The 13,009-nt window shown below is 45.5% G+C and overlaps 1 protein-coding gene across 1 annotated transcript in view; it reads right to left on the reverse strand.

The window, feature by feature from the left end:
* The window catches only part of GRK3 (G protein-coupled receptor kinase 3), a 60,947-nt gene that overhangs the window by 38,397 nt on the left and 9,541 nt on the right, over positions 1–13,009 (reverse strand). Inside the window, exon 2 of the mRNA XM_030958926.1 lies at positions 8,662–8,738. Within this exon, the coding sequence (XP_030814786.1) occupies positions 8,662–8,738 (77 nt within the window). The remainder of the gene's footprint in view (positions 1–8,661; positions 8,739–13,009) is intronic.

The following is a 13,009-nucleotide window of genomic DNA, read 5'->3' on the forward strand; positions in this document are numbered from 1 at the left end:
AAGCTTGAGCCAGGTAGAGCACCTCAAGCAGTGAATATACAGATTTACTGAAAGCACTCAACTATCATTATTTAGGCTGCCCAGAGAAGCTGGGGTTGCTCCATCCCTGGAAGTGTCCAAGGCCAGGTTGGATGGAGATCTGAGCAACCTGGGATAGTGGAAGGTGGAGCTGAATGAGCTTTAAGGTCCTTTCCACCCCAAAGTACTTAGGGATTTCCTGAATATCCCCATGAAATAGTAGCTCTGAATACTGAATGTGTGATCAATCATTTCTTAAAGCCATGCAGAGAAAATAATGGGGAAAACTTAGCTCTGAACCATATTTACTATGTATCCTTCATATTCTGGGCTCCTTTAACATGCAGATTCCAGCTGACTGAAGTCAAAAATCAAAGGCATTCAACATATCAAAGGTGAAAGAAAAAAGTGGGTTTTACACAAGAAAAAGCTCCTCTGGAAGATGGAGGAGTAAAAACACTAAACAGAAATACACAAAAATATTCTAATTTTTAAAAGGACCACTAAACACAGAATAGAAGCATTTCATTTCAATCAGTTGTCACAAAGAATGTGATTAAATTCCTTCACTAAATCCCATCAAGGAATACACAGCAATTGAGGTTTTCTTTTTTCTTCGCTTGTAAAGAGAAGAAATTCACAGCCCTTTGCAACTGGTAATAGAAGGTACCAGCAAGCTAACAACCAGGAGCAGCTTAAAAACCTCATGGTGGTGGACTGGGCTTTGTTGTATCTGTTCTTTCCTCACATCACAATTCAGGCCCTACCAAGGATGTGAAAGTTATTTTCCTGACCAGTATTTTTCCGTTAGAAACATTTTTAAATTAATTACATAATACAAGCCAATATCCCTTTATTATTATTGAGAAACACACTTTTCCTTCTGCCCTGCTCCAAGCTGAGAATTTCACTGTTACCAATTACTGAACACACAAACTCCACTGGGAAACGCAGCTCTGCTGCTCAAGTAGGGCTTAGATCCAGGTGTGGTTTTTAGTGGCAGCAAGGTGACAGGATCATTTGATGAATACACGGAATAACTGCACAACAAAAGGGTGTTCTCAAGTCCCTGGTGCCAGTATTTGCCTCAGCAAACTCTGCTCAATACCTGATCCACTGTGAAGAGCCAAATTGTTCAGCCAGAGCATCGAGGAACTGTTGTGCTGTGGTCAAAACCAAAACACAAAGCCAGCAGTATCCAGTTAGTAAATACACACAGCACTTAGGTAAAGAGCAGCAAAACCACTAAAACAACAGTGACAGAGCCCAGCTGATTCTGCTGCAGGAATTTCTGACTCTTCCTCTAGTTCATTCTGGCACTCTGAGAAAGCTGCTGTGAGCTGGAGGCTCAGACACAGATGGTTCTGCTGCTCTTCCTCTTTTAATCACAGAAATCATGGGCAGAAGTATCTAGAAACACCAAGAAACTGGTTTGCACGGTTTTGACCCCAGCTATCCAACCTCCATGGACACACAGGTGACAGCTGGATGTCACAGAGGCCCTGGCTGGACAGGACACTGGCAGGAAAGGGGTCTGTCAGGTGTATTGCCCACATTCTTTTATAGAGGAAATGTTGCATGGATCAATAAAAGCATCTGGAAATGGGGTAATTGATAGCCAGAGCTCTCCAGCTCCTCTGCTCTGCACCTCTGACCTCTCTATCCCTTAAATGCACTGCTGAAAGTGAGAACACTTAACAGCTCCAGTAATTTAGATTCTACTGACTGGTGCTGGTTCTGAGTGATCCCACTGATGGGAATGAGCAGCACTGGCAGGCCCAGAGAATCTGCTTTATTAACAATATCAATAATGCTTTTACAGCTGTGCAGGTAAAGCTCATTAAAGCTGTTACCATGCCTCCTTACAGACGTGGCAAACTAACAGCGCCCTACTTCTCAGTGGTGCTCAGAGGCTTAATTAGCTGTGAACTGTTTCAAGACACATTGATAAAAAACTCCATGGGAGCGCAACTGTTTCAGATTGACTGAGGGATTGCTGGGTGGGAAGAAGAGGAAATCAGGACTGTGTGTGCACAGTGATGGTGCACAAGGAGAAGATTCCACCAGGAACAGGCAAAGAAAGCCCAAGTGAGGCCAAGCAGAGAGGAAACGCCACCTTTGGGATGGAAGCCACTCTGCACAGCGTTAATCACAGAATTTCCAGAGCTGGCAGGGACCCAGAGGATCATCATCCACTCCTGGCCCTGCACAGACACCCCAACAATCCCAGAGTGTCCCTGGGATTGTCCAACTGCTCCTGGAGCTCTGGCAGCCTCGGGGCTGTGCCCATTCCCTGGGGAACCCGTTCAGCACCCAGCACTCTCTGGGCGAAGAACCCTTCCCTAAAATCCAGACTATACCTCCCTCACATAGTTTTAAACCACTGCAAAGAGAGCTCAAGAAGAGGCTGGAGAGGGCTGAACCAACCACCCAGGGCCCTTCTGATGCGAAAGGAATGAATTTTCCTACAGGATTCCAGGGGCAAAGCAAACACACCTCAGGCAGGTGCACAGCAGGGCAGGTGCGCTTGTGTTTGTGTTCTCTGGAAACAGCCAAGGGAAATGCCATGCAAATAATCCCTTATCTGTTCTCTCTATTACAGAGTGATATTCCTTAATACTCTCTTCTTCTCTCCTATGTTGCTACTTGAGTTCAAAATTGCCAGTTTGCCTGGAATTCTTGATAATTTAACCCAAAAACCGTATAATTGCACTGCTCTGCTGAGATAAAGACTTTCTCCCCATGCCTTATATCTTCCAACAACTGCACTGCATATAAATGCTAATCTAGCAGGATGTGTACATTATCCATCATGGGACGTTCCAGATGATAGGGTATATATTTTTTCCTATTTTAAAGCTCAGATTTAATCTGCAGCTCCCCTGGGAAATCACATAACACAGCATCTTCAACCCCCCACAAAGGCAGGCAGGGAGATCAGGGCTGAAGCCCAACAAAGAAATGCTCAATTATTTATCATCAAAAGAAAATCCAAAATGAATACATGCATTTTGACAGTGCCTTTGGATACTCTTTACCCCTGACACCAAGCCAGACAACTCCAATGCACACAAAATCTACAGCAGGAGCTTCAGCAACACCCCTCAAAACGATCTTCAAAGTAAATCATGCCAAGTATCACTTCATTTTACCACAAAATAAGAGGGTGTTGAAAGAAATGTACCTTCCAGTAACACTGAAATTATGACATAATAAAGAAATCTTAAATCTAACACTCATTTGGTGAAAAAAAAATACTGCAAACAGAAAACCAGACCAACTTTTAGAAGGCTCAGAGCAGGGATTTTCTCGTTCACTGTCCCCCCCCTAACCCCCAGCCTTGTTTGGTGCAGGCAGAGAAGCGTGTGAGGAGCAGATCCCCTGTGAAATGTCTCACATTAACGGTTTCTGTTTCAGTTTGCAGCCACAGTTTCCGATGTCTCCTTGTGGTTTGGGTTCTTGTGTTGTTTTTAACTGATCACAGAACTGTGCAAGGACAGAGGGGGCTTCCACAGCCCCTGAGAACCTCCTGCAGCCCGTCCACAACCCCACGTCCCAGGCTGATCTTGCGCTGAAAACTACAAATACCATGAGAAAGAAGACGATCTGTCTTCAAACAGCATTTTAAATGTAATTTTTGTTTGGAGGACGACTTCCTAATTTTGGTGGTGACTAATTCTGTGTGGTGGCTGCCAGGTCAGGACCAGAACCTCAAAATAAAACCACTTTGCAGAAACGACCTGTGCCCCTGCTTTTACAGAAAACCCACCAAGCAACGATGTCCCTGCTACTTGGCTGCACATTATTTAACATCAAAGTACCAGAAACAGAGCAAATTTATCAGAGTGCTCATGATACAGCACAGAAAAGTCATCCCTGCTCACTTCACAGCCAAAAACTCAGGTGCTTTTCTTTACTCCCCACCAAGTTTTATAGCCTTCATTGTTATTTCCTCAGAGGACTATTTAATTAGTCTAGAATGCCAACAGCACATAGATCTTCTGCTTAAATTAAACAATAGCTTAAATAATGCTCTAGGGAGTCACTTTTCCCAGCCTGTTATTTTTAGGCAGTTCAGGGAGCACGGTGCCAGCAGAAAGAGGAAGAGCAAGAATGTTTTTCTCAACAGATTTTAACTCCTATCTAATGATTAGCACCAAAGCTCTGAAATAATGAAATGTGAGTCCGTAACTAGAGAAAGAGGCAACAGAAAGCATCATTCACTGACTCCAAAAAAAAAAAAAAAAAAAAACTGCTGTAGCTGTTCTCACCTCAGTTTTGGTTGGGTTTTTTTTTTGAACAGAAAGTTGTCCCTGACCAAGCAGCCAGCAGGGTCATTTTGAGCACATTTCCCCGAAAATGAGAAGGGCAGGCACAAAAATCCCTGTGCAGAAGGAGTTACCAAACAGACCAAATGCCCTGGAAGCTGAGCTGAGGAGCTGCAGAACAAACATGATCCATGCTGAGCTGGATGAGGACAAGGGGAGCAGGGAAGGGGCTGAGAGCCCCCACAAGCCCCCGTGGGTTGGAACCAGCCCCTGATGCAGATGGCAAAATGCTTCCCCCCTCTGCTGGGAAAACCTCCAGCTTGGAGCCGGTTGAGGAGGATATGGAAGACAGTGGAATGAATCACCTCAGAAAGATCATCCCTCACTCTGCGAAAGTGGATGGTAAATAAGAAAAAAAAAAAAAGGTTTGTAACTTCTTACGTCAACTACAAGTTGTTTTAATTAATTCACAAAGGGAAAAAAAAAAAAACTAAGCCACCTTCAGGGGGAAAAAAAAAGCAAGTTACTTCCTGGGAAAGGTGCAAAACTCACACTGCAGCAAGACCAGCTGCTGAACCAGCTAAAACACGTCCTGTTCTCCTCCTTCCCCCAGCCCCAGCAGCTGTGCAAGAGATGAGAAACCGAGAAGGGTGTGAAGGAACTGCCACGTCCCCCCAGCTCCAGAGATGACAGCAGCCCGCTGGCCTTCACCAGGGTCTCAAGCAGTCACCAGAGAAGCCAAGGCTTCCATCGTGTAAATTATGAATATTGGGATACCAGAGTCATAGAATGGTTTGGTTTGACCTTACAGACCATCCCATTGCATCCCCTGCCATGGGCAGGGACACCTTTCACTAGCCCAGGCTGCTCCAAGCCCTGCCCAACCTGGCCTTGAACGCTTCCAAAACCCCTCAAAACATCTCCTTTTCTAAAGAAACTCCTAATCTGGAGTTGTAGCAAACAGGATGTGGTAAAAGAAAACCAGCTAAGGTGGTTACGCACTCGGCTTCGAGACAGGCTGTACTTCCCCAAGAGGCTTCTGCTGTGGAGGAAGCAGCTTCTGAAGGAACAGCCGGCTGGGCTGGGCTGCCAGAGCACTCTTCTGGGTGCTTCTATGAGCTCCATGTCCTCTGACTCACCAGGACATTCTTAGAGAGCTCCAGATCGTTCTGGAGCATCACTCAGGGGGCAAACAGCAGTGCCAGCACCAAGGGATGAGAGCAGCCTGGCTGAGGGAAGGCATGCAAATCGGGGACACACTTGTTTGTGCAAATCTGATGGAGCCTGCGGGCCATTTTCATCCCTGATGAGCTTCCTGCTCTTACCCTGATCCTAAAGGTTTTGGTTTCCAAGCCAGAGCTGCCCCTGTGACTCCCTGCAGTTGCACACCTGGCAGGAAGGGAATTTGGGCCAAGCTTTGGCAGTGGGAGCAGGAAAGCACTGACCCTAAAATGATTTTAGGGCTCGCTAAGAATAAACACTCGCAGGTGATGAGACCAGCACCATAATTAGACACATGCATAGGGAAGCATCCATACTGACATCAGAGCCCTTGTATCAGACAGCTGATCAAAGCCTGCGTTTACATTTGAAAGGATACTGAAAAACAAGAAAAAAGAAAAAGAAAAAAAAAAACAACAGTGACCTGGAGCTGTGAGGAAAAATTTAGGTCTGGGGAAAAAAAATAAGAAAAAGAAACAAACCAGTTCTCATCTAGAGCAGTTGCCAAGGAAAAACTGGGGAGCTCGGTGCATTTTATAGTCGGTGTGTAAAGATAAAGCAGGGAGTGCTGGATGGCTCCTCAGCAAAATTATCACAGGAAAAACCAGGGAAGATCCAGCAGAATTACTGGATCAGGCTGATGGAGACTCCCCCCACAGCGGCACACCCAGGACCTGCCTCACCTGTGGTCTCACCACATCCCCCCCCAGCCAAAGAGACAAGGAGCAGAACAAAAAGGTGATTAGAGTTTTAATTACCTCCCCATACTTCTTCTCACAGCCCTTCGCAGAACGCTTGCCTAAAACTGCAGGTACTTTACCACAAGCAATTATGCTAATGTCTGGAAACAGAGCTAATTGAGTGGCAAAGAACACGCTAGAAAACGCAATCAAATTTAAATGAACAACCACAGTAAAGGAAATACTGTATTTTCCAGCGTGATGCAAAGTCTGCTGTTAAAAACAGTCGTGTTTAGCTTAAATCTTTTTTTAAAATCCCATTCTAAATCCTATTTTGGCTTCAGAATGAACTGAAACTCCTGCACAGCATTCACAGAACTGCTCCTCATTTCCAGGTAATCCAGGGCAAGTCCTGCTCTGACTGTACCCGGGGAGAGGAGGAGGAAACCTCTCCTCTGTGCACAGAAACTAAAATGTTAATGAAACTGGGCTCTAAAATTCCAGCTTTAATGGCTACTACCAACATGGGGAAAAAAGGAGAAAGATCTAATCCTTCCAAGGTTCCAGTTACCTAACTGTAATTGCTGTAACTAATCAAAATAACTGCAACAGTCCTCGCTGTAACAGGTAATGAAAAGTATTCAATTACACAAATAGAAATATCCATTACATAGAAGATGGTCTGTTTGACTTCTCTTTTTATAGAGAAAAAAAATAAAAAAGGACTTCTTCATTTCACTGCCCCCAAAGAGACTCAGTTGAAGTCAGACTGTGTTTGGTTGCTTAAAATTCTGCTTATTTTGCAACTGCCAGGCTACAGCAAAATATTAATGATTCAGCACAGGCATTGGAGCTGAAGAACACACTGAGGTGTCAGTACAAGCAAACAAGGTATCTACATTTACATGGCAAAAGTTCTGGGCACATTAAAACTCATAGTTTTAAGCACAAGTACAGCCCACACTCCAATTGCTGAAACACAGTGAAAAGCTCCCCAAGACTTCCAATGGCTTTGAGACTCATTAATGGCACTCTGAGATATAGAAACATTGATTATTTGAATCTGGCAATACCTAAAGCTCCCACTCCAGTGAGCTGCACACTGCCATGGTAAGCAGGAAGGTTTTGGGGTATTTCTGCTCCAGCCACAAGGGAGGCCAGTGAAAACTCAACCAGCCCAAAGATGCCCCCATTGCACCACTTTTCCTGGGAAATCAGGGACTTTGCTCACTACAGCCTCATTTCAGACAGGAATAAAACCACTGACCTCCTCAAGACTTGCCAGCCCATTCCCCATTTCCAGGAGCAGCTGTGCTACCCCAGCCAACTCACTCCCCAAATCTGCCACACAAAAATCCCAAGAGCCCCTCATGAAATCCTCCCTGCTTTATTACCCACACTACCACTAATTTTTTTTTTCTTTTTCATTAAAACATTAAAGCTCTAGAAAACGGACTAACCTCATCATTTCTGCAACAGCTTTTCTGGTTTTGAATCATGTTCAACCTCACTTCTCCCTTCCACTGCCCACATCAGACCCTATTTCAATACTTCCCTCTAGGTCAGATTTAACAGACTGCTCATTCCCACTGCTTTTTCCTGGACTTTTCCCAGCAGGTCCATGTATATTTTTTTTAATCCACTGCCAGGATGGACACAACATTCTGCCAGAAGAGGATTATTTCACATGCCTCGCTGGCTACAACACTGATTTTATATTTAGTTGTGTGATCCAGCTGAGCCAACACAGCTCAGGGCTGGCTGTCACAGCCAAGTCCCCACCCTGAGGGTCCCCAGGCTGTGCCTTGTGATTGCTCTGGCACAGGTGGAGAGGAAGGACACTGCTGGATTTCCCTGGGAGCACTGCATCTTCCCCCTCCCCTGGTTTGTGGAGTTTTTGTCCTTGGTGTGTCACAGCAGAACACAGAGGCTCCTCACTGCAGCGTGAACCCTGATCTCTGATGCTCCCATTCCCTGCATCAACATTTCCATCACTAACTGCTCCACAAGCCCATTTTCGCCCCCTGCACACACAGATTTCATCCCCCACGCTGGGAGCAAGAACACCACGTCAGAGGGTCAAGACAACACATCTGGGATCTTTTCTCCTGCTCCCTTATCAACAGGCTCATTACCTCTGCAGAGAAAAAAAAAAGTTTAACTGATGTGACACATTACATTGTTGACAAGCCCATACCAAGTAATATCATTTTCTCCTCGATGTTTCCAAATAATTTAATTATTTTCCCTGTAGTTTTCCAGAACCTGAAGTTGACAGATGGCCTTGCTCTGTCTTCTTCCCTTTCACAACATTTCATCTTCTTGAGGACCTTTGTTTCACTAAGTCCTGTCCATGCTCCAGTGTTCTTCAATCTACAGCACTGGCTCCTCAGCAGGCACCACAGAAAAATGTAAAAACCAAACTGATCTTGAAAATATCTCCACAAGTAACATTTTATTGAGACATGACTTACCAATTTTCTGATGAAAGATCTTGTCAAAGGTTAATTCACCCCTTTCCTCGAGGTATTTCTGCATAACACTGCGGATACTGAAAGAAAAAAAAGGGAAAAAAAAAAAGGAGGGGTTACTTGAAATTGCCTTTTGATCTCTGGGGTCACTTCCCAGGGGACATCCTGGTCACCACTTTATTCCTGTCTCAGGTTTAGCTTGCACAGTAAAATAACTGCACAAGTCACCCTGAGCTAGCCACACAAGGAGCCAACAGCAGCTCCATTAGGCCCTGCTTGGCTGCAGTGCACTTAACATCTACTCTGCCTAATTTATAATGTCACAATCACTCACTTCAACCACATTAACAAAGATTTCCTTTATTTGTCAAGTAACTTCAATATTCATTGTAATATAATGCCCATAAAAATTTCATATGGGCAACAATACAAGAACATAAATCTTAAAATCAATGCAGGCCAGCAGTGCTGGGCCTTGGTAAAGGAACTCTATTGTCACAGTACCGAGCCAAAATTCCACCAGACTTTCTCTGTTTCCAATTTTAAAATCAATAATTTCCATATGTGCTATTTATTACTATAATTACACTACTTATTATGATAATTATACTATTTATTATTATAAAAATAACCTTGAACAAAGTACTCATGCTCTAAACAAGGCCATTAAGTATCACTGATATTTCTGCAGCAGCAAGACTGAGCAGCTAAGCCTTGCTGACCTCAGGGACATCCCCTCTTGTGTGCTCATCACTAAAATTCTGAGAAGCCTCCCAAATACTGACAAACATCTCCCCCATGGAGAGAGGAAAGTATCCACACTCCTCCTCAGAGGAGCTGAGGCACGAAGTCTGAATGACTTGACCAGAAAAAAAGTCTATAACAACGCCAAGGACTTTGCTGGAAGGCCCTAAACTCCCATGTAGGAAAAATTCCTATTAATAGTTCTCTGTGTATCTCCAAGTCCCACGTGGAACACGGATCTCTGAACAGTGTGATCCAAAGCGAGAACTCTGGAGGCCAACCACCACATCAAGTCAGACAAGAACTGGGAGGGCTGAACACTGTTAGTCAGGTTTGAGATGATAAATTATTCAGTGACGAACTTGCTGTTTATTTGTTCATTAAGAACTGGGTCTGCCCTCTGTGTATTTTAACAATCTAAACAAAATACTGATTTTAAATGAAGAGGGAGCAGTAAATAAGAGATTGTGGAATCACAGAATGGCTTGGATTGGAAGGGATCTTTAAGAATATCTTGTTCTACCTCCTGCCATGGGCTGGGACACCTTCCACCATCCCAGGTTGCTCCAAGCCCCATCCAACCTGGCCTTGGAGACTTCCAGGGATGGGACAGCCACAGCTTTCCTGTACCAGGGCCTCACCACCCTCACAGAGAACAATTTCTTCCTAAAATCCAGCCCAAATCTTTTGCCTTGGACACTTCCAGGGATGGGACAGCCAGACCTTCTTTGTACCAGTGCCTCACCACCCTCACAGGGAACAACTTCTTCCTAAAATTCCAACCCAAATTTTTTGCCAACCAGACCTTCCCCTTGTCCCTCTGAGCTCACAGAGGAGCCACTGGAGATGAACAAGCCTGGCAGGAGCTCCCAGAGCCCACAGCTCCCCCTCCTCCCCGAGCCCCTCGGCGCTGCCATCGCCCCCCGGCACCATCCCCGTTCCCACTGACCACCAGACCAGCAGTAACAGAATAAGCCTTTCTCATAATAATGACATCAAGGAAGCTTTCCTCTGCTCCAACGAGTGCGCTGCAAGAAATTACATCAACAGATCTTCAGTCTAGACAATGGGAGAAGATAATGAAAATTTAACGTGTGACTGAGGCGCCCAGGAAAACAGTGATTGTGTAAGGAGCAAACCTCTCCAGCACCTCCTCCTCCTCTGCTCACATCCCATACTTCTGGTCTGATGGATAACGTCAAAGGAACAAAATGTCTTTTGCAGCCACAGAAACTGAACAAATCTGTAAAATGATCACAGGCTACGGGAGTCTGTGCCACGTTCCAGCTCCTCGACACTGCACTGCTTTAAAATCATTGCTACTTATCCATATGGATAAATAGGAATAAAGGAATAATTAGGAGGTGATTATTCTGATATGACTATCCAGAATAATCACCTCCTAATTCTCACATGGAAGGTACAGGTAGAAATCCTCTGGAGTTCAAAGAATTGAAGCAGAGTCCATGTATCCTTCAGAAGGACGGAAAATTTTAAAATGGAGCTTAGCACATTCCACAAACAGGAAGAAAGGTTCCCTCTCTGCTTTAGTCTATTGACTCATTAGTTGCCCTACACGTAAACAATCTGGGATTAAAAGCTGCATTTCACAGAAATGCAGCCATTTCTGAAAAGCTTTCCCTGGCCAGAGATGCCATCAGCACAAACCACGCACTAATGCAAGAAGTGGCCGTGTCTGCACGAGTTCATCTCAGTTCACAGCGTGATCCACCTTAATAGCAGCACTCACAAGGAGCAGAAACAAAAGTTGGCTAAAAACAAAATCCAAGGAGACTTCAGAAACAAAAGCACATCCAACTGGACTGCAGCAAAACCTTTTGTTCATGTATTCTTTTCATTTCAAAGAGCAAGAAAACCGCAAGCAACAAAAAATTCAGGAACACTCCATTTACTATCCACATACCACAAGTCAACTGAAGGATGTTTAGGGGAAGTCAGAATCAGGCCTAAAATTTGATGAGAAATGCAGCTTGGACCCTGGGTACCTCTTTCTGGGCATCTTTATCTTCACTGAAAGGGTGGTCAAGCATTGGAAGGGACCGCCCAGGTGGAGTCTGCATGCCTGGAAGTGTCCAAGGAACATCTGGATGTGGCACTCAGTGCTCTGGGCTGGGTGACAAGGTGGGGACCAAGCACAGGTTGGACTCCATGGTCCTGGAGGGCTTTCCCAACCTCAGTGATTGTGGGATTCTGTAATTGCTGCTTTAACTGGGAGCACAGGGAAGCCCTTTGCCACTGCCCCAGGGAGATGCCCAGCAGTGCCTGGGCACAAACAGCGGGGTGCTCTTGCACTTCTGAGAGCCCCTGGGTGAAGCTGCCCCCAAAGAAGGAGCTGAACAAACACCCCAGGCCTGCAGAGCAGGTTGGAGCACACTGCCAGCCCCAAGCAGGCAGAAGATGATTTATCTGCACCCTCATCAAACCATAAACAGGTCGCTCTAACCTGGTCAGCTCCTCCACCTGCCCAGAAAAGGGATTTATTTCAAGCACGAGCTCAACAGTTTGTTGAAAGGAGCTTCAAGCTGCATCTTGGAGCTCTAGTTACTCCAGCCTTGATCAAAGAAACCTGCTGAAAAGCAGCCTTCCAGGTTAAGCTCCATTCTGGAATGAAACAGCTCTCAGTGTCTGTGAGCAGCCTGGCAGGGCACAGGCAGCAGCCGCAGTGCCAAGGTCGGCACAGGAGGAAAATGTCTACTTGAAAACACGTCTGAAAAGCTCTGAAGAAAACACATTATGTCCTTTCTAACACAGAAGAGGCCATGTAAGGCAAGAGCATCTATGATCCTCCTTCTCAGATGAGTTCCAGCAGGAGCAGCAAGGCAGAAGGAGCCTTGGAGAGGAGCTGAGCCAAAGGCAGGACTTGTCCTTGGCTGCAGCACTGGACAACAACAGCCACTCCTGCTGTTCGCAGGAACACTGCAGTGACAGCCTGGGACTCCAAGGAGAAGCATGCCAAGCAGGAGAAATCAAAGTGAGTGTGCGTGCCCAAGGATGGTCACTGGAGCTGAGGAACTGACCACAGGGCAGCTGGAGCACAACCCCAGTGGATGTGGGAATATGCCCAAATCAGGATTTACAGAGGAGAGGAAAACACTCAGCACTCGCTCTGATACTTCTGAGAAAGACGGAGAGGGACTTCTTCCAAGAGCATGTAGCAACAGGACAAGGGGGAATGATTTCAAACCGGCAAAGAGGAGGTTTAAATTAGATATTAGGAAATATTTCTTCTCTGTGAGAGTGGGGAGGCCCTGGCTCAGGTTGTCCAGAGAAGCTGGGGCTGCTCCATCCCTGGAAGTGTCCAAAGCAAGGCTGGACAGGGTTTGAAGCAACCTGGGATAGTGGAAAGTGTCCCTGTCCACAGCAAGGGGTGGAACTGGATGGGCTTTAAGGTCCTTTCCACCCAAACTATTCCACAATTCTGCTATTCATTTCACACAGACTTTGTCCCTGAAGTTCTTCTGAAAGTAACTCACACCTCAGAAAAGGAAAGGGCACAGAATGAGGCAATGGGGTGTATCCATATGTACAATACTCCTACTACTGGAACTAGGTCAAGACTCTCCTTACTACTGCCCTTCCTACTGCT

Source organism: Camarhynchus parvulus, chromosome 15 (genome assembly GCF_901933205.1).
Source record: "Camarhynchus parvulus chromosome 15, STF_HiC, whole genome shotgun sequence".
Taxonomy (NCBI): Eukaryota; Metazoa; Chordata; class Aves; order Passeriformes; family Thraupidae; genus Camarhynchus; species Camarhynchus parvulus.